Source organism: Charadrius vociferus, unplaced genomic scaffold (genome assembly GCF_000708025.1).
Source record: "Charadrius vociferus isolate BGI_N301 unplaced genomic scaffold, ASM70802v2 scaffold7, whole genome shotgun sequence".
Classification (NCBI taxonomy): domain Eukaryota; kingdom Metazoa; phylum Chordata; class Aves; order Charadriiformes; family Charadriidae; genus Charadrius; species Charadrius vociferus.
Genome location: NW_009649308.1, coordinates 3,029,291 through 3,052,414, shown reverse-complemented (window position 1 = coordinate 3,052,414; position 23,124 = coordinate 3,029,291). Strand labels below are relative to the sequence as shown.

General features: G+C 39.3%; 1 protein-coding gene across 1 annotated transcript in view; it reads right to left on the bottom strand.

Moving 5' to 3' along the window:
- The window catches only part of AFF2 (AF4/FMR2 family, member 2), a 243,237-nt gene that overhangs the window by 63,292 nt on the left and 156,821 nt on the right, over nucleotides 1-23,124 (bottom strand). Inside the window, exons 8-9 of the mRNA XM_009889318.1 lie at nucleotides 16,287-16,338; nucleotides 592-629 (exon numbers count right to left, since the gene is read on the bottom strand). Coding sequence (XP_009887620.1) covers nucleotides 592-629; nucleotides 16,287-16,338 — 90 coding nt within the window. The remainder of the gene's footprint in view (nucleotides 1-591; nucleotides 630-16,286; nucleotides 16,339-23,124) is intronic.

Below are 23,124 nucleotides of genomic sequence, written 5' to 3'. Positions count from 1 at the left end.
AGATTTAAGAACTTCTCATAAAATGCCCTGGAAATTGCTCCCTGGTAGCTTGCTCATCCTTCACAGAGCCCTACTGTAAAAAGCAGAAACATACGTGTGTGTGTATGGTGTGAGAGAGACGCACACATGGAGTGAGAAAGAGGTCTTAATCAACAGGATGGCAAAGCCTTGATACATAGGTGCAAAATATTCCCATGTGTCTAGAAATCATTTGGCACATTCGTAGTTATTTCCCCCCTGTCAGACCTTCTCAAGGATTGCAATTAAAAATCATAATCTTTTTAGCATGTACAAACCTCCCCAAGGCTAGGAGCACTATGCATTGAGTATGACTGTGATATTATTTGGCAGCTATTCATAGACAACACATTAATTTATGGAAACTGGATGAAACTTGGGGAGTGCAATCATTAGGGACACATGAGAAATCGAAAGCTTTCCTCAATGATACCCACCTTTTTATAGCTACGATTAGGGGCAGTTTGAATTCTATTATCTCTTTCATTGCGCTTTGTACTGTCCTAGTCTTTTTAGTGATTGTATACAACTTCATTAAACTTGCATTTTCAAACGGATATAAAAATAACTTACTTTACAGGAATGTTTCTCAATTTTGTCTTTTCAGCAGCCTGTAAACAGAAGAGGGGTGGGGGAAACAAACAATTAAGCAACACACGAAAGCACAACCAAGCCACAAGCAAACATCAACCCGTGGATATTCTTGAGAAGCGCCCAGCCAGGCAGCCTGCCGCGGCAGGGGCAGAGGGCTGCAGGAGCCGGACGCTTTCAGAGAGACAGCGCTACAGGTTGCCCCAGTTTGTGATATCAGTGTGGTTTGTTTATTTTTAATGGCCACGAGTGTTTAGGAACCGCTCGTTCAGGGCAATTACTTCATTTCCCGCTCTGAGATCTGGCCCCTTTGCCACAAGCTATCTGTCCGTATCTGGAACGAGAACAACAGGAAAAAATAAAGGGAAGAGCGAACTCCGTTTCCAAAACAGTTTTTATTCGCCAACAATAGAAAAGGGCAAGGGATGACCAAATGTTCAGATCAATTTCCTCTTGTGAAACCTTTGAGAAAACACACTCCAAATCATCTAAATGAGTAAATCTTTGGGCCTCTCGGCCTGCACCACCTCAGACATGGAGCCTGGTTCCAGTTTATTGCTGAACCCATTGATCTGTGTACAGTCCATTTATCATTCATGAAAAGAGCCAGTGATCTTCACAGTATATTAGAAGAAACAACTCAGATCATCTGTCAACGGCCCTCTTATTTCTGTTTCCCTCTCCATAGGGATTTCATCTCCTTCGATTCTTCTTGAATTAAAATGTTGCTAAGCAACACAGCTGGGGGCACCGATGGCAGAGCTGCGCCAGTCTATCACACTGGTTAAGCTGCTCAAGATTTTAGTGGAGATATTTTTTTTTTTAATGTTTCTGTGGCATAATTATGTAATCTGAACCAACCTTGCATCCTCCCTCTGATTTTTTTCAGCATAGGTAAATAACATTTTAATGCAAGAGGACTTGAAATATCGCCTTCAGATAAACTACTGTTGTCGTATCATTTCAGAGAATTCCTCCTAGTGTTTGCAGAACGAGACTGTAATAGATTTAAATGTGGAAAGCGGTCAGATGGTTAGTGAGATTACAAGCACAGATAGCGGTCAAAGGCAGAATTAAGACAACTGATCCATAAACCTATTATAGTAAGGAAAGTTTTAGTGCTTAATTACCTTCAGAGACGTTTTTATAAAGCCTACCAAAATTGAAGAGAAGGGTTTTGGTGAGGAACTTTAACCTCTGCTGTCCTTCGGGATGGGAATAAAATGGTTCCCACATAGGAACTGCTAATATTAGTGGTCCTGAAAAATGGTCACGTGAACCCTTAAGGAATTAAATCCTTTATGAAAACCAACTAACTTTTGAAACCTCTGGGACCTGCACAACTGGGTTCCAAATTTTGCCAAAATGGCAAAATTTCCTTTGGGCTCTACCATGGGGCTAGTTTTTCAAAATACCTGCTGTTTTGGCACTTTTGCCTCCAATCATAGCAAAGACAAAATCTGTGTTTAAATCCATGGAAATCCCTAATAATGAGTTTAAAATTTGGGAGAAAGAATTAGAGCTTGTGAGAGCTGAGACGGGTAAACAGCAGTCCTCTGGGCTGGCTCCCAGTGTGCAAAGAAAAATGTGTTTGTTTCATTTGGACTATTTTTTCCATCTAAAGAATAAATCAATGAATGCGTGATAGGAAACAATTATATTAATTGTACAGTAGGGTTGCTAAATAAAACACTTAAAGCTCAGGAAACGTTAAACTTAAGATTGCACAAGTGTTACAGACCCAACCCTAATTATGTCCTCTCAAACAAGCCTATGATGAAATGGGGTCCCTGCCTCATTAGCGAGATAATGCAAGTTGTGCCTCTTTCCAATGATACTCTCCCAAATCTCCCTTTTTCTGCTGCCACGTGCAAATGCAGAGTCAGAAGTATGTTATTAAGAAATCTTTCTGAGTAATAAACTACATGTAACAACACACAAAAGCTTCATTTAAAATGAATTAAAACACCATCAAAAATGGCATTTCAGTTTCCCAAGCCTCCCACTAAATGCCAAGTTTCACTCCCATCCTGCAGGGAACTAAAATTATTTTTAAAGCTCATAAACAGCCTTCCACAATGGAAGAAGTTTTTTTGACTGTACAGTGATATTTTGCTTGATCCTTCTATATACCAAATAGCTGGACTAAAGCAATTCTGAGTTCAAGGCATGTGAAACTTGCATCTAAATCATGTTTTTTTCCCCTGAATTATTAAAAAATCAGTACACAAAAATGGGTATCAAAATACAGATAAAGAAAAGAAAATAGAAGAGTGGAGAGTGTCTAGGATTACAAATAAATAATAATAATGTAGTCAATTCTAATACAAAATAAAGCAGAAGATATTCTGGAGAGCATGTGCGTGATAGTGTGAGCTAAACTGTTTACATGAAAGATTAAAGAAGATGAAGATATTTCAGGGCGTGAGAGCTAGCAATGTCAAAGTCACAGAATACTAAAGAGCATAGGCTAAACTGGATGTCTGATTTTTGACTGCTTAGATATGTTGATGGCAACTGCTTACCCTGAAAGAAATGCGGTAGCTTTAGGAAGAAAGAATTATAGATATATTTTACTTTCTTGGACCATGAACATTCTAGCACATCTTTCCTTATTTTTTTTACGTGGAGAATTTCCACATTTCTTTCCCTTTGTTACTGGGAGAAGGCACTTTCCTAACTCTTAAGAAAAGGCACGTGCTGGAGAGACAGTGTCCTTCATACACATGCTAACTCTATAGAGTTCTAAACAAATATTGCAAATGCGCTGGCTACATGCCAGCGTAGTTTAACGTTGGATGATCAAGCAACTGGTCATTTCCTATTACAAATGATTCAGTTTGCCTCTGAGAGGGACCATGGTGATGTTAAACACAGCACAGAATACGTCAGGGATTCCATCTAAGAAAGAGACGCAGAATCTGGCCTTCTGCTTTTATTTGTCTTGTAGGTGTTGCTCATTCATTTTTCAAAGCATATTTGTTGCGATATCACGAGCATGCTCAGTGGCATGAGATAAAGGAAGGCAAAATCAAAGTGACATTGAGTAACTCTACACATTAAGCTTTGATGCAGAAACATATTGTTTGAAAATATTTGGTGTGCAGCAGGTCTGTCAATTAGAGCTAATTATTTTTCTCTGATCAGGAAGAATGCAATCTTGTTTTAGGCAGGTTTCTTTGAAATGTACGTCTTTTATATAAACTTCATTATAGGAAAATACTTCTTCCAAATTACTTTTTTTCTGGGCTGCTTAGCTATTGACTCAAATTGTCTGTGTTGAGTAGTTCTGTGCTTTGATAATTAACTTTTGATCATTACTGAATTTAGCAGCTCTAGTCAGATGTGTTCATAGCCATCCTCCTCAACTATTTCAGTGTTCATCGCCTTTAATCTTTGAACAAAATGATCTCATTGAGCCTCCATCAGCCTCGCTACTCAGTTAATAATTCCTGTTTCTCATCTTCATGACTGAGTTTGATTTGTTTTAGACTTGATAAGAGCTTTTGATTATTAATTTAAGACATTTCAAAGACAAACATGTTTTAAGAGTTTTTGTGTAATCTTATATTCCTAGGCCTTTACAAATAAGAAACTGGCTTTAACTCCACAACTATTTCTAAACTTCATGTATTAAAAGTACTATCTAGAAACAGAGCAGGTAGGAGGTCCCTAAACCATGATACATAAGCCCTGAGTGGGAGACGATGCTGCAAAAGACTGGAATGAAATTGAACTGGTATAATGTAATATCCAATGGGTGTTAGGAGAATTACATCATGGGACCTTTGCTAATTTTGAGCTTGAAAACACGCATTAAAATAATTTAGGATGATTAGAAAATGGAAGCCAGAGTGAACTAGACAATCATTCCACTTTAATTTGTAATTTCCTTCTGATTCTTTTTTTACAATTATGGCCTTTCCATAATTGTGCCTCTGCTCTCTAAGACCTTATTTCAACAGCCGACTCTTGTGTTGAATAAGAAGGAAGAAGATGAAGAATACATGAAAAGCAGTAAGACGCAGAAGATCATTCATCAGAGAGTATTTGCCCAGGGATGATTTCCCATGACTTTTACAACTGTGAATGACTCCTACCTCTTATGTTGCATTACACCTGATTTTGGCACTAATTTTTTTTTAGCATTAGTTCAAGAACCACCTGCACTGACTGCACTGTGCTTTTCTTGATCTGTAGTGTGGGTATATACATAAACTTATTTTGTTAGCAGATACCTATTACACAAAAGATTAAACGTGGTAATAAGCACAAACTGCTTCTAGATTGTGCACAAGGACCACAAAATATGTAAAATGATGCTTTTCTTTGTCACTGTCAATTACTGGACTGGGTTTTGGATAGAAAGAACCAGAAAGAGTACTCCAGTCAGTACAACTTTCCTACATCACAAATACCTGAGGAGAATGAACTGACAAGAGGCTGGCTCAAAAATATCAAAGTAAAATAATTGGCACCTGTAGAAGGCAAATTACATTTTAGTCAGTGTTACAGGGGAAGTGTCTGCTATTCAAAGAAACTATATATTTTCCATTGCATAACTGAAAATCTGAGATTTTCAGGGAAAAGTATTTGATTTCGAGAAAACGAGATTAGACAAAAAGTATTTTTTAAGAATGCCTCCTCAGCCTCTTGATTCGGAAGCACTGATCAGCCACCTAAGAAGGCAGTTGCTGAGCCTCAAAGAGTCTCTTAGGGTAAGACAGATGGCACTTCATGCCACTGAGCATCTTGGCAGAAGAAGGAAGGTCTTCATGCTTTAACTTTTTCCATGAGCTGCTGCAAATCTAACTTAGGTTAACCTCCCAGTTTCTAACCAGCTCTGTATGCTTGGGTGAACAGCTAAGTGACTCAGCACAAGTTTACAACCCACCATGATGTTCTCCTCTCCTCTAGGTATAGAAGAGATTCCTTAGAGACCCAATTCAACAATCCAATACAAACAAAGACCCTTTCCACATTAGTTGAGTTTTATATATATAGTTTTATACATATATATGTATCTTTGTAAATTATAATTTGTCTTGGAAGTTATACCATGCTCTTATTTATGCAGAATGCCCTACCTATGAGCCTAAGTAATGACCAAACACCACTACTTATCGACTGCATTATATTGTGCTCTGATTCTGCAATGATACAGTTGGTGCTAACTATGACTTCCTGTGGAGGATGAGAACGTAGTGTGCAGCAAACAAACTATCCAGAATTGTGCTGGGAATCAGAAAGACCAAGCCCAAGTCAAGGCTGAAGGATTAGTATGTGATGATACATGCATAAATATGTGTGTTGTGTTCCCTTTTTTTTTTCTTCTTTACTTCATTGGTTACACTCTCCTCTACCTGTCCCCTAATGTCAACAGAGGAGACTGTATTTCTTTCTTGCTAATTGCATTTGACGTGAAGTTGGCAACCTTGTATTTGAGATTCTGTGTGTGATGTTCTGGGTCAGTCTCACCTCGAGGACAAAAAGCCCAATGTTACTGAATCTAGGACCAAAAACAATGGAGAAGATACCCTCCTCATCATGTTGTGTTTTTAAAAAATTAGTGTTTTTCCTTCAGAAGCCAAACATGTGGGATGGATCAGCTAAGATCCATTTTTTGAAATATCAAGTCACCAAGCATGTGATATGTACGAATCAGAATGGGTCACTGAACTCTTGCTGTGTATGAACCACAGAGAGCTTCTCATCATTGCTTTGAGCAATGCAGTAACCTTCATGGCTTCACAGAGAGATGCCCAAGAATACTTGAAATACTGGAAATTTAATTTCAATTGGTGCAGTGGAGGCTGGGTAAAATGAAAACCAGAGTTTAATTGACCAAACAGGCTGTCTGTGGGTTAGGAGTCACCCTCATCCTTGATGTAAGTGAACTGCTTTTAATTGAGCAACACCACAGATACAAGTGGGTGTCTGTCAGCATTTTTTCCCAAATCCATACGTTTCCATCAGGCCAATGGTGGAAATCAAACTAAGGAAGTGTGCAATGAAAAACGTGGCCACTTCCCCATCTTGAAGGACTATTCCATATTTTTTTAAAAAACAGAAAAGCGCTAAGGGCATACTAAGGTCTGAGGAGTGCTTGTTGCTTGTGTAGACAACATACCTGAGCTGGTTTTAAATCAGCTAGTGTGGGCACTATGAACATTGTTGCTTTTGTCGCACAGGCTTCAGCTTACTCACTGTCTTTGGTGAACTTTACAATACAAACGGTTATGGCTATCTCTCAGTGAAAAGACTTATTTCAAAGATAACTCACATAACATGTATGCTTATTCTAGCACTTCAGTACCAATGTATTTCAACAGAAAAGGCTTGAAACAGTGCCTTCCCAAATTATTTTGATATATGCTGGGTTCTTTCAAAAATGCTTTTGATGGGAAGTTGCTAATTGCACTAATTTTGACTCCTCCATCCAACAAAGGATAAATTGTAATATGACATTACAAATTCTACTGATTCTACTTTTGTAGTCCTACAAAACATTGTCAAGTTGCTTTACAAATGCTAATCAAAGTCTCATGAAGTCTAGTAGATTTAAATGCTCTGGCAATACCAATTGACTTGCTTGTTGCAGAGTTCTACGGCAGAGAGCAGAACTCCTGGCTAGAGCTAGGCCTGATTTTTCATAAAAATTGTTTTATTTGGAAAACAAATATACAGTCCTGGTGACAGAAGAAGTTGGAAAAATTGTCCTGAATGGTCCATGTTTAAGAAAAAAATTCTAAATTGAAATTCTGTTTTGAAACATCATTTCCTAGCAATAATTTCTTACAAAATCATTACAAATGACCTAGGCTTATTGGATGATAATCCTATTGTGAAAATATAAAACATCTCGCTAAGAATAGAAGTCAGTATTTGTCGTCATCTTATTTGCTGATTATTTTTCTAAAATGTGTGTTTGGTTCAACCCTCCAGATGGCTAATAAATCAAAGAAATCCATTATTTGTTGGGTTTACTCCATAGCTGCATTTCAACATGTTAATCACATGATTAAAATCTTGAGGAGGCAAAAGAAACAGAGAAAAGGTCAACATTTATAAGTGAAACAGTCTTCTCTAAACTTCCTCCAAGAAATAAGCAGCAAAAGGCTAGATTCAAAGAATACCCTGTGCCCTCATTGTGCAGCTGCAGACAGCCTCCACAACCTGTGTGTTCCTCAGTTTCCCAGTTCTAACAGAAGGGGAGTAACTCTTTGTATCTCCATCCCAGAAACTTATCTGAACAGTGCTGCTGTCTTGAGGTCTTATAATGAGGTGTATTTTTAGTGTGCAGTGTCTGATTGTTACTTTTGCAATGTTTACACGAGTTATAACTTGCTGCGTCAAAATGGAAAGGAGGATAGGCAGACATCCCGGAAACAGCCCCTTGTACTCCCACTCATTTGCAGTTTATGCCCTTAGATTTTCCTTTCTGCCAAAGGCCTTCATCTCATTCCTTTGGGAGTCCAACCTATCCTTAGTCTCTTCCCTACTCTAAATCAACGAACAGTTCCCTAGACTTGAGAAGCAAAAGGGCAGAGTCAAAGAGTACCAGCAGTGGCAGTGCTGGGAAGATGTGAACTGACGTTGCTATTGTTCATGCTGCACATTTATTTCCTGTGCAGGACTAAAGACAAAGGATTGTAATTTATACTGAACATTACATACTGAATGTTAAATCCAGTACAAACAGGCAGCAGAGGTAACAGAGGTAAACACACGTGAAATAACTCTTTGCTTACCTTTGTCTTGTTTAGTACATTGCTCAGATGACTTAGCCAATTAACCAATTACTGAATTGCACATCTCCAAAAATTATACTTAATAGTACTGCCATGAAATTGGTAATTTTGTAAAGCAGGTACACACTCTGTGAGAATACCCTGGCCAAATCAATTACACTGTCACACTGTGGTCCTGACCGGTCCCTGTGAGCAGGCAGAAAGTCTTTCCTGGGAAGATTCATCCTTTCGGCACAGAATGGAGGACCTCCAACCTCCAGTAAACCTTGCAGTGCCAGAAGAATTCATCGTAAGAAAAATTAAGGTGTTTAGTTCTCACTACTGTTCTCCTTTTGGAATACCTCCAGGGGAGATCAACTTTTACTTATTCTCCCCTTATTCTGGCTGACAGAAGCTAATTACTGGATTTATCACGCCCTTTTCATCACCTACTTTACGCTTGTTCTGGCCACCTATGAGTCCCTCCTTCAGACTTTTGCACCCTCCACCCCCACGCCCCCAAGTCTCAAACCTAGCACTATCCTCTACTGGTGTAAAAAACTCCCAAGAATTTAGATTTTGAAGTTCACAGACAGTTGCTTGGGCTTTTACAAAAGCGTGACACTGCAGATGGCCAGCATAAGAAAGACAAACACTTCCTTTACCAAAACGCTTCACAAGGCGTGCATGATAAAAATCACACTCCCCTTTTGAGGAGAAAAGGGAGATAAATGTTTCCTATGCGGTCAGATTAGTGAATGTTGAGCACTGAGATGGCCCACAGATACCACAGACTAATTTTTATAAGACAGTATGGTCAAGTCTGGCTTTTCTCTCAACAACAACAACGCTGATGTCAATCAATTAACTCACCTGCTGCTGCCTCTGCTTGCTGCCAAAACAATAGAGGGCTTTTGCATAAGTGGCATACCTAGCGAGAGGCCCAAGGGAAATATATTTTTCCTCCATGCTTATAATAAAGACTCCTGCACGAAGAAGACGTGTGCACAAGCGTGTACACACAAAGAGTACCTGACCTGTCCTGCGGACTGAAAGCTGCATCTCCCTCCTCCCTCACGCCCCAAAAAAGCTGGCAGATCTCCAGCATCTGGTCCTTATAGCTGTACTGAGGAAAAAAATAGCCTTTCCACCTCTATTTAATTAGTCTGTAGCATCAGGTCTTTTAAAGTGTCTCCTTCAGGTGAATGATGTCTTATGGTATGGCTGACAGAGCCTGGCTGCTTCAGGCTGGTGGCACAAAAAACTAAACCCAAGAGAAGCACATGTTTAAGAGAGAGCTGAGGGGCTATGAAGTGTCTTCTTACTTGTGGGGAAGTGAGGAGAGGAAATCTTGCAGCTGTATTTATCCATCTTTTCAACTAAGGCATTTCATTCCTCCTTTGTTAGGGCTGCCTGCCTGCCCGCATTTTCTTTTCCTGTTTTATTTTCTCTACTGTGGCGGAGGGTTTTCGAGACACCGAGCTGACAGTACATAAGAGGCAACCCATGGAAAAGGCAAGTCATTTGGTGGGATGGGGCTCCTCCAGCTCCTGTGCTGGTGCAGGCAGCTGCTGCCCCAGAGTCCAGGTAAGAGAGCACGGCTGCAACCTGCCGGGGCAAAGTTATTGTTGTCGATCTGTACTACTGTGCACTCTACAGCAACCATTTGTCCTGAGGGCTGTATTAATCCCCTTCCTCACTGATGGATGACCTCCACAATAACAACATGTGCAGAAGCAATTACATGAGATTCTGTGAATTTGAACAAGTTAAAAGCTTTTGATAACACTGTGTATTTTAGTGGTGTGCCATGTTTTTCACTCATAGCTGCAGCAAGCTCAGCCCAGATCTCAGAGTGGTTATTGAAAGCTGCTTCTGATAATAAATAAATATATGATATGGACCTATGTCATTACCATGTGAATTATGACCTTAGACAAGTCAGCCATTAAATCTCTTATCACCAAAGATTTGTGTAACGGAAGCTGGAGTATTCATTTTACATAGTCAATGATATATGTTTTTTTCAACTGATGTTGTGCAGAATAAAATAATTTGAATATCAATTAAAATGGACTGAGGTAGCAAGAAGAGACATATCTTCACAAAAGGATTTTTCATGGTTATAGACTGACAAGGTTGGAGAATGACTGTATTATCCTAATTGCTTCTGTTTTCATTAATGGCTTAATGAAAACATTTCCTTACAATTATAAAACATGACTGTAGATCTGAAACACTGAAATGTGGGTTCTTTATCAAAACACACTCTGCTGTGCCTACAACTGATGCTGCATCACTCTGGGATTTCAATGGAACCCAATGACAGATAAACTGTTTACATTAAAAGACTCTATCAAAGTTATTTTGCACCTAGTTTCATCCTAATCCATCTGATTTTTCTATAGCTTTGACAAGATGACCTCTCTCACTGTGTGTGCAGTATTGATGTCATTACCGAAGAGCTGTTCTTCAGCCTTTCTGCTGATAACAAAGTAAATGGAAATGTAGAGAAACCTTGGGGAGGTAAACAGCGTGTTCAGGATCCAGCTAAAAACCAGGAAAAATTACAACAGGAAAGGGTATCTATTGTTACAAGGGAAGTGGTCACTGTTCCACTTTAAAAAGTGTTTACATGGTACGGTGAAGGCATACCGTATCTTAGAATGTCATAAACTTTTTAAAAAATTAACTTGAGTAAAGGGTTTGAAAGCACAGTATGCATTATAAGAATTCAAAGCTCAGCCTATGGCTGATCACCTTTTTAGACTCAGCTACAAAGTCAAACGTTTTGTATGTCATTACCTAATACTAATGTAGTGAAAAAGAATTATGGTTGTGTAAAATACAAGTGATAGAGCAGGGCCATGGATTATATGCACATCTTGTGTTTGTATGGTTATCAGAGAAATGGCAGCAAAGTGGCAATTATTAAGGGAAGGAGGAAAAAAATCAAATGGAAAACTATCTTACTGATTTGTTCTGCCAAAACCACTATATACATAAAATACTGAAAATGGAGCAGGTCTGTAACTAGTATCAAAGTTTCTTTGGTTCAAAAACACACAGAACACTAGCAATGTGCTTTAAATTAAGTACGTGTTTCAAAGGTTAACAGGACCATTCCTTAGGCAGAAGAACAAAGAGGAGCTGGTTAAAGAAAATTGGGTACACTACAGCTACTTAAAATACTGTATCCAGGCACAACTCATTTGGATGCCTTTGAGCTCAAAGCTAATTTGAATTATACAGAGGTACTTTAAAGAATAAAAATACTAACCTGTGTTTTATCTAAGCTCTTTTAGCTGAACTGAGCTACTAATTAAAAATCTTCACTGCTTTTCCTAATTTCTGATGTATTTTTTTAACAGAGTAATAAAGCCATCTAAAAGCTCTGTCCTTCCTCACAGAAGAGTGTTAATAACATTAACATCTCTGAAATGTGGTTCTAGTAACGGTTTTACTAATAACATGTCTGTCATCTGCTTTAACTGTATCTCGTAGCTAATCTAAAAATACTGTGTAGTAGGACTTCTGAAAGCAATAGTGATGCGTATGCCAACATTCCTCTCAGTGACAATACTACAAGAGTTTACAACCCAGGCAATGCTTAAATGTAACAATATCTCCGAAATAATACATTAAACAGATGTGTACCTGGTATTATAAATATGTGACATAAAAATCTATTGGGTTGGTCATTGTGCATATTAAAAACCATTCAAGTAGGTCAAATTGTGGATAACTTAAAACTTTAAAGACAGCAATTTTAATAAAACTGTCAATACAATTTTCTTTGTAAAAACATTTGAGACTGATTATGCTGCTTATATTGAAAAAGAAACACAAGGTCTATATCTTCAGATCTTTTATTGAACTGTGAGCACAGCATCAATAACTGCTTCTCAGCTGTAAATGAAAATTGATTCCAGATCTAACCTGTCGTTTTCTGTGTGTCTTTAATCCCAAATCACCTGCAATGAGACATAAGAATCAGCATTTTGTCTATGGGACAAAGCACGTGTCATATGGCCAGCTCCAAAGTCTCTACACTGAAGATACTGTGGGGTGTGTTTACATGTGTTAGATGTAGGTGATAACTGCGGTGTCTCCAAGCGATGCCCAAAAAGTGATGATGGGAGTTTGCAGCTGGAGTGGAGTGACTTGTAACTTGTCTCTCGCCTATTGCAAAGATCAATACGGTCCAAAGCTTTACAGATCTGAAGTCTGAAGGGACCTGCAATGAACATCTCATTGGACCTCCTGCAAGAAATTTACTTGACAACTTCTACGTCAAGACCACAACTGCCAGAAGTCTAAAAGGAGCGGGAAACCACAAGGTGTCCACGCAATTTGCAGCGGTTTGGCACCAGTAGTTTGGATTTGCAGTCAGCTCTCACTTGCTGAAGCCTCTAAAGACCTCTGGGTGAAATTAAAGTGTACAGCCTCCTTTCAGGAATCTTTTTCTTGGTGATATGTTGCTAGGCCATTCATCATGCATGCCTTAATTCTTTTTGGCTGAACCAAAAAAGTCCTAATGCTTATATTAAGGAGGGTTCTCCAGATCATGTTTATAACTCTCAGGAATAATTTCCAGTTATGCAAAATCCTGTTTGAAAAGTGAATGCTAAAAGTGGGCAGCACGTTCAATAACGGCCTTACTAATACTATCTGTAGAATAAACACCTTCCACTGACTTTGACCTGGTAGTTCTCATCTTATCCAGAAATCAGGCTCAGCTTCTTAATTACATGACTGACTGGAGCTATAATGTGTGTTGGGTTTCCTCTCAGCAGTGGGAAGAAAAGGAAGGAGATGTTTAACACCTGAAAGAGCAGGAGGTCCATAGACCACTAAATAAATGCAATACAGATCAGAAATAATTGTGCTTGTTCACAGTACTGAGAAAATAAGACAGAAGGGCTTTCTTTCTTGCAGACAAGCTTCTAACAATCTTCCACCATGACAAATGGAGTACTAGTAGTCTCAGAAGACAAGCTGATAGATCAAACTCTCTCCACATACTATAGACATTCACTAAAAGTTGAGATCAAGGTGCATTTATGGATCAGTGTCACTTCCACCCCCGCCGTGTAAAGATTGAAGGGTCCCTAGCAGTGCTCAAAGAACAAATCCTAGGGCTCCCTACTGACTACGGTTCTCAAAGAATTTTAATTTCCTTGAAATACAAGTAAAAATAAAGATAACAAACTTGATTTTCACATACTGTGTTTTTATTAACAGAAATGAGTAAATGCCAGCTCATGCTTCACATTGGCTGCAAGAATATAGCAAAAAAAAAAAAAAAAAAAATCAGAAAGATTGTACAGACAATGATTCCATTTCCTTGTAGAAATGTTGCATAAACTGTTAGAATGGTTTTGAGCCGAGAGTTTTCATCTTTTCTCTCCCTGTCAGAATGCACACGTGTATGCAGCTGAATTACAATGGTCATTTTGACTGCAAAATCTTTATGTTAAAAAAAAGCTCCACAGCTGAACATTCAACATTGTCACATAGTCACATATTGTAATTGCCTTGATCTATTCCTCATGAATGAATAGTTTATATACTTTTTGGAAAAAATATTTTGCAGACAAAACCCATTGTAGTTACTTCGTTGATGTTTATGTGCCTGACCAGTGGGCCAGATCAACCTTTCTTTCCATTTCCAATCCCCTCTCTTTAAAGAGATATGGCAGAAGCTGCTAAAGTGTGAAGGCACTGCCAGTGTAACGCGCGAGTGACGCAGCAGACCCATGCTGCTCAGCTTTGCAAGGCCTTAGTCTGGGATGCAGTGTGTGACAAAAATCTAAAGGACAGACACATACAGTCATTCATTCAGGAAACCTAAAAAGCTGCGGGATTCTTTCCTATAATATGTATAACTTTGTCTATGCCCTCTATTTGAAATACAAATAAAAGAGATGCAACCATGCATATGTGGGGTACCCAGGAAAGGTGAAGGTTTCCCTTGAAGTGCAGGGCATTTAAGAAGTATGCTCGGCGTGCTTCCCGTCCAGACAGTTCATTTATTTTTTATGTGATCGGAAGTGTTCGTGTTTGGAATCCCTAAATATTCAGACCATAATCTGTTTCTTAAGAAGATATTTGGGAGAGCTTAGGAGATTTGAATCAATCCTAATCACCCAGAGTGAGATGAATCTCACACTCCCAAAAGGAAAAACATTTTCTATGTACTATAAAATTTTGAGAAACTACATGAACAGTCCTTATTGGGCTCTCTTGTGTGTTTGCAGCTTATGCCGCGAATGGTATTACTGGAAAGTCACACGGAGTTTTGGTGCAGTCTGAGGCTTCCTACAGCTCCGGCATATCACCACCACATAAGGACTCAGGCTGCAGCTCCTGAACTGGGAGCAATGGGACACTGCTCACGAGCGTGATGCTGCCTTTGGGTAAGAGGCACGCGTGTTCTGCACAACAGTTTTGAGAGCTACCAATACTCCACTGTGTGGTGTAGACATAACCACGTCTTTCCTGCTTGGGATTAATGTGGGAGATGACACCTATTCGAGTCAGCGAGTGCTTTTCATTAGATGTCAGCAAACGCTGGCCCAGGCATTCTCTTCTTCATTCACCAGTGTCACATGATTTCATCTTAGCAGTGTAATTTGTGTAAATTTGGAATCATTCTACTTAAGTCATTAGAAAACTACTACTGTAGGAAAACAAAAGTAACTCCTACCCAATAATATACTTCAATTTCTATATTTTGGGCACCTCAGTGTCACAATGTCATTTTTCAGGACTATTTGGGGAAGTTTCCAATAGATCTGGAAACCTGCTGGTTTCATAAGCCCCCATGTTTGTACAACAGTGCATTGCACAAGTACAGGCTTTTGACTCTTAGGCTTCAGATGAGAGCACAAGTCTATCTCAGTGCCAAAAAACAATGACTCGTATGACTTAGGGGTCAACTGACACCAGAAGGTAAATCTTTCCTGGCACGACCCTAAAGGATGGATTAGGTAGGTTGAAGGAGAACATTTTGGTGGTTTAAAAATAAATAAGAAAAAAGTATCGACTTAAAATTAACATATCCCAGGCAGAACAGATGATCTTATGCTGAATTATAGCATTACCTTCCTCTCTATTCCAAACATTTCCACATTTGAACCTATTGCATATATAAAGTAACAAGAAGGATGAATTTAACCCAAAGTCTCTTTTTTTTTTGATACAAATGTTGAGAATATGAATTTCAACAGCTTTATTTCCCAGCATTATCTATAAATATTTATAAAGAAGGAATGATAGAGAATGACATGAGCCGGTTTTCTGAAAATGATTCTTCATTAACGTCCCAAGTAGGCTGAGAGACTTTCAGTATTGATTTACAGCTACACACTGAAGATTTTCCCTCTCACAAATGGGAATCACTGAATTCCTAACTATGGACTCCCAGCTCTTTATTCACTGACTGGAACAAAACTTACGGACCCAATCCTCTCGGGTGCAATTGCACAAATGAATTGCAAAGTGGAAACCAACTCTGCAGTTGTGATAGTGGTCTGATGTGGTCATTTTACATCCACTTCCAAAAAGGTCATAAATTTCAGAAATCGATTGCGAAACAATCGGAGTCTGTTCCACAGTTAGTTTGGTACAATGGAGGATAGAAACTCAGAGAACGTTAGCTATTCCTGGGTGATGCCATGTGTGGTCTCTTATTCCAAGCCTAGTAGTCATGTTTTGATTTAGTTTAATCCACTTTACAAAGTTAATTCAGCAAAACCGACAAAATGCATTCCTATTTAAGAATGTTTCCTCTCACAAAGGTTCTAAGCACAAGGAAGATTTAAGTTAATGGATTCTGCAGCACCTCAAAATGCTTTTGATGCATATAGTAAACCAACATGCAATCACCGATGAAACAAGTTTGTCAGATTATATGGTCTATGCACTCATATCAAATGTATTTACCTGTTCATTGTCATCTTCATCACTGCTGAGTTTCAGATCATCCTCAAGCATTCTGAAAAAAAAAGAGAGACCATACAGAATTACATTTAATGGATTAACTTTATATACAATGGGCTGAATCTACTCTTCAGCAAAGTCAGAGGAAAAACTCCCTTTCAATTCAGTAACAGCAAAATCAGATCTGTGATCAGTAAATTGAGGAATACTCCATGTATGTATGTATGCATGTTTTAGTCCTCTGTGTGATGCTAGGTAAGAACAAATGTCTTTCAGACTCATCCATTGTAAAGTTTGGCAGTCAGTTCCTCTTTTATTTGCACATTTTCTCACAGTGATTAGTCCATACACACCTATGTGTATTTCTAAATCAGAAGGTGGAAGGGAAATTCAGTTCTGAGACTGAACTGAGAAAAAGTCCTCCATGTTTCATTCTTGATAGAGGGCACCACTGATCTTTCAGGCTGGTAGCAATCCCCCACCTTATCAAACTAAGAATGCAGGGTGGAAAATAGCAAGAAGAGGAGGACCTTGTCTGAGGTTTGATGGGACCTCACAGTTGTTAGTATCTAAAGGCAGAGCAAACGTTTTCCAAGGCAGGAATCTGCTAATTCATATGCCCATTTTTTAATTCTTTTTTTAAATACAGGGAAATCTCACATCACTGCTCCCTGCCCTTGGTTAAAGGGGAAGGAAAATCCTAGAAGATGCAGCTGTCCTAATGCCTCCTTCCTTTCTTTTGGCAGAAGAAAGAGTTGAGTAGTGCATATTACTATGTTAACACTCATCTTATATTGCTACTTTTTTTTTTTAATCCAAGACTTAGGTACGGAAAAACATGTGGGGTAAGACACCATATTATTTGCTGTTACATCTTTGCAGAAAAGGTCTCTTCTTTTGAGGTCTGTCTACCTACAGAGACAGGACTAGCACCCACCAAATACACTCCCATACAGCTTCCCTTATATTCATTCTTTTATCTGGTGGTCCTCCTTAGAGCTGATATTCCTTTGGGCACACTTCTACCTCACACCCATCTTTTCACCTTGACAAATTTTGTTATCACAGGATGACGTATGAATGAATCAGCACATCTCACCCAGATCCGCTGTGACAGCCACTAAAATTGTCGAGGTTCCTTTCTCCCAGCCTGAGCTCCTTTACCCACGGCAGGAGGCTTGCAAATTGCAATTACTGTTTCCTTTCTGCCTTGATGGAGACTGAAGTCTATGATTTTTTATTGTTAGCCTTTAAATAACTGTAGCAATCAATGGATGTTCTGCTAGGAAGTTTTTTTGTTTGTTTGAAGACTACCAGTAAATCATGGAAGCCTTGTGGTATAAGAAATTTTAAAGAGGGGACAATAATCCCAATGTGGAAATACCAGAAGGTTTGAAGCCCTGCTGGTGCTCTTAAAAAGAGAAAGTGCAAGGAGATCTTCAAAAAGGTTTGTAGAGTCATCTGTCTTTCGGTGACCTCTGTTGTCGGGCAGCTCAGTGGTTACAAAGTATCTGGACACATAACTACTAGTCATTAACGTCTTGATAAATGGCAGATGCCTCCCTGTAATATGTGAACCCATAAAAGTAAGACATGGATAGCATGGATAAAGAATCTTCTAAAAGTAAGAATTTGTGGTGGGTTGACCCTGGCTGGACACCAGGTGCCCACCAAGCCGCTCTATCACTCCCCTCCTCTGCTGTACCGGGAAGAGAAAATACAATGAAAGGCTCATGGATCAAGATAAGGACAGGGAGACATCACCCACCAACTACTATCATGGGCAAAACAGACTCAACTTGGGGAAATTAATTTAATTTATTACCAATTCAATCAGAGTAGGGTAATGAGAAATAAAAACCAAATCCTAAAAAAACCTTTCCCCACCCTCCCTTCTTCCTGGGCTCAACTTCACTCCCAGTTCTCCACCTCCTCCCCACAGTGGCACAGGGGGACAGGGAATGGAGGTTGCGGTCAGTTCATAACGTGTTGTCTCTGCTGCTCATTCCTCCCCACAGGGACAACTCCTCACACTCTTCCCCTGCTCCAGTGTGGGGTCCCTCCAATGGGAGACAGTCCTCCATGAACTTCACCATAAGTCCTTGCCACAGGCTGCAGTTCTTCATGAACTGCTCCAGTGGGGGTCCCTTCCACGGGGTGCAGTCCTTCAGGAACAGACTGCTCCAGTGTGGGTCCCCCATGGGGTCACAAGTCCTGCCAGCAAACCTGCTCCAGCGTGGGCTCCTCTCTCCGTGGGGCCACAGGTCCTTCTAGGAGACTGCTCCAACATGGCCTTCCCACAGGGTCACAGCCTCCTTCGGGCATCCACCTGCTCTGGTGTGGGGTCCTCCATGGGCTGCAGGTGGATATCTGCTCCACCACGGACCTCCATGGGCTGCAGGGGGACAGCCTGCCTCGCCATGCAAACCCATTACAGAATTTTTCAGGAAATACTAATCTTCAGAGGCCTGGACTTCAGTGAGGTACAGGACTTTTAATGCTGTTTATCTAGCAGACACATTCATTTGTTTCCCTAGTGTCATTACTTGCTGTGCTATTTTCAATGTATTGCTGTACCTCGATCCATCCACAGCCCCAGATTATTATCTGCAAGTCTCATTACACACCAGAAGGACAATACCCCCAGGAAACCGAGACCATCTTCATACAGGACTATATCATTCTGATTCTTAACTCTAATTCAATCCTACACTCCTACTTTTAAACCTACATCTCACTTTAATGTGTAAATTATCTACTGCTTTAAAGAAGCACTGCCAGATAATGCGCTCTATTATTATTTTTTAATGCAGATCTAAGAGATCATAACGCAAAGGATCTTTTCATGAACGAAGCCCAAAGGGTGGTGCATTTTTTTTCTTTCTAGCTATCCTTTTTTTTTTCATTTGTTACATGTTAAATTCCTTTTTGACATATCCTGGCAGAAATAAACCAAAAAGGACAAAGGAAATTCCATATTGGATAAATGAAAAGAACAAAGAAGAAAACATAAAAAAGATAAATGAATACACTTACTAAACTAACCAAACAGCCATCTGAAATGGCTGATTAATAACTGTCCTCATACAGCCTATACTGCAGACACTTTCTAACAAGTACAGTAAGCACAAGACATGTTTATTGAATATTGAAAAACATAAAATGGATATAAAACATGATTAGTAGGAAGGACAACTGTTAGAGTTGGTTTCAGATAAACTAAATTTGCGGGATTTATGAGTTCCCTTCAAGAGACTAATGGATGTTTAGACGACTAGAGAGAGAAAAAAAATGGATTTTGGTATTTCTTTAACAGTTCCAAGCTTATCACTTGGAGTATATAATTCTTCTTAGCCTTTTCTGCTAAATGAAGAATATTTCATCCCATTCAGTTACAAAACTCAAAGGTTAAACAACTAAACCCCACAGCTGCTAAAATGCATCACAGTCTCCTGGCAGATGGAATAATTAATGAGAAACTGAGTACGGCACCAACAATAAATATATGGTAGCCAGAGAAGTGAGGAAATAAATAAAAAATACACACTATGTGCAAATGAAAGTAGAATGCTGAAGAGTTCAAATAACCTGCTCCCAGAGGATATTCGTTGGAAGAGGTAATATTTTACAGAAAGCAAAGGACTAGATAGTCTTCCACAATTTTAAAATGTGCTTAATATTCAGAAGACGTGGGTTACAGTAGCTTGTACTGTTTAATGTTTCTATTAACTCTCATTTATAAGCAAGTAGCATCTGATCACACTCAAAGCCCAATAAGGGCTTTTTAAGATTGCCAGCAACCTTAATCCAAGGTGACTATTTCAGTATCACATCTAGAGAGGTAACCCATTTCAGCTTCAAAGCCCTGAGACAGAAGGGCTCTGTATCTACAGCTCTCACAAACACTGTCTGGATGGTTTGAACGTGAAATTAGGCCCTCTCAAATGAGAGATCTCTGTAGATACACATATGATCTATTCTGCTCTATGTAACTGTTAACCTCAGAAACACCCAGACTGGAGATTACAGAGTACATTTGTTACGAAGATCAGGCCAGCTATTAATAAAGGCCAATTTGGGGGATATGTTAAACTTACAATGAATACTGTCAATGAGGGCAAATCAAAGAGAAAACTGCCTTTATCAGAAAGCTATCTCCAGAGGTGTTATGAATTCATTTTATTTCCTATTCTTCTCTGACCCAGCTGACGTTATTATTGAATATACATGTTCTTGTTTGTCTTTTCATCCATAGCTAATGCAAAACACCACTTTAGGGAAAGAGTGGGATTAAGTAGGATTTTTTATTTCATTATTAGAGCAATGCCATTTACTGTAACAGTTGAAGTTGTGTCAGCACATTTATTATAATCTACAATTTTCAGAGGTTTATAATTTGGAATGTGAAATTACTGCAAAGGAGAAACGTTGGGACAAAGCAACACATTTATCTGTGGTGTAAGTAGGGGCAATCTCATTGACTGACGACAATACCCACTTCCTCCAGGGATGAATCGGCTCCCAAAGCAGATTGTTCCTACAGTACAAATTTAACTAGACAAATGGCTGAATGAGGGCTTTATTAGGATGAGTTCTGTAGAAGTCTCGCTAGAAATAGCAACAACAAACTATTATCTTTAGGAGCCTTCAACTTCTACCACGCCTTGGAAGATGATGAGATGGACCAAAATCAAAATGAGCTATTTTTATAACAGTTTATTACGATTTTGGCATAACAAGATAAATTTTTACCTTCTCTCTTTGACTCTTCACACGTTTTCCAAAAGTATAATTAAAAAAATTATGCTATGATAATAAACCAGTTTAAACATAATCTGAATCCCCTTTGTATCTGTTCTTGTAACAGACAATGTCAAAAGATTATGCAAGTCCCATCATGGCTTCTGTTTCTCAGTGGGACAGACTCTTGGTTTGTACCCTTTTCCTCTTCATGTTCAGCATGAATGAGTCACAGAATCCCTCTCGCCACTCCAGTTGGTACAGCATGAGTTACTCTGTTAAAATGTAAGTCTAGGAACATTTTTTAACTGCTTCAGAGAAGTCACGAATAGTGAGAGGCCAAAGCTGCAGAGCAAGGTAATCTAGAACTTGATGAGACTTTTGGGGCCATTGAAATAGGTTTTCCCACCCATCAGTGCTGGGAGAAGCAAAGGCAGCAGAACCTCAACTCAGCTCTGGGTTCTGGGCTGAAGCTTACTGGGGTGTTACCAAGCTCAGCTTGCGTGCACACTGAAATGGGACTTGTAGCCCGTCCCTACTGCTGAGTTCAGCATTTTTTTTCAGCAGGTATTTTGCAGACACCGGACCTGCTGGTTTGAGATCCTGTGAACGAGCAAGTGAGGATTTGATTAGGAGATGTGAGATAATCTTCTCCCTGAAAAAGCACTATCATGATACAACTCAATTTCAGATATTTTTATAGAAGACACTGAATTTCTTAAAGGAGTATTTTCACAGCTCAACATCCTTTTTTGTTTTAATGTATAGCATATTTAAATGCTTTTTACAAGTGAATAAGGTCCCGATTGACAGCAAACTTCTGAGAACGCTATGCGTTTCTTCCTGCTCTAGTTGTGTAGGGCTATGATGGGAGTACACTGTGTTTATAATAAGATGTTAGAGGTTGGTGAGACAGCTTCATCAAGGAGGAGGCACTTAAAAGGCAGCGTAAATAGGATCCAGGTTCTGTGCTTCTAATTTGCTCTGGGATCAGTTCACCACCGCACTGGAGCTCCACTCAGATGTAAAAAAAAGCCTTGTGGGAATGAAAAGGATGGAGAAAAGGGAAGAGGGGGTTGCAAGCAGACAGTGAGGGGAATACTGGGCAATTCCCTAGTCCTGAGCTGCCCAGAAAATTAACTTGCTCATGTCAAACCACATTTCTACAAAATGCATATCCCATCTGGGCCATACCACAACAAACACAAGCATTGCTTCTGCAGGAAGGAGGACAGGCAATGGCATTAACCAGACATACAGACATGCCATTCTTTTCTTGTCAGACTTGTCTTTGGTAAAATGGGAATATATTTATAAGATTCATGCTTTTCAAAATATTTAGCTCACTGTTTTTGTAAATCTGTAACACTGTCCTCGCAACCTCAATGGACAAACCATGCTTCTCTCCCAGAGAGAAGGATGTATTGCTTAAATTTGGCTGAAAAGAAAAGGTAAGGATGAAATTGAGCCTAGTGACAAAAAAGACACAGCAAAGCACTGATAAGGAGAAGCAGGGGCTGGTACAGGAGGCATATAGAGGATGCGAGTGCTCTCTAAGGAAAGAGTTCCCTCCTGTTTCAACCTTCCACTGATAGAAAAGGACAACATTAAATGGAGGTTTGTGTGATTTAGATTGGAGTAGCATGTGCTACAACTAGTTATTCTGTTCAATATTAAAGAGAGAGATTAGACTGTTAGAGCAAATTTCACTTGAGATACTCAGTAAGACTTAAACCCAGAACAGGCAGGAATCAAATAAATGTCTTTGAGGTGAAAAAAATAGTACATTACCATCCTGAGCTATGAAGCCCTTGTCGCACTCTCATTTGCAGCAATACCTATGTGGAGGGAACACTGTCCATGCAAATAGTGACCAGCACTGAGATGCAACCTCTTCTACCCCTGAACTTCCAGGGAAATAAGACCATCAGTTCAACACAATCTATGCCAGTTTACCCTATGGACTTTATACCGAACTTGTTTTTCATTTTCCTAGTGCATTTATCTGTAGTATATAAGACTTCTCTGAGAGCGGTAACTCAAAAGGTATCATGCAAATGACAAACTGTATAATGGAATTCAGATGTATTTCGAGAATGTG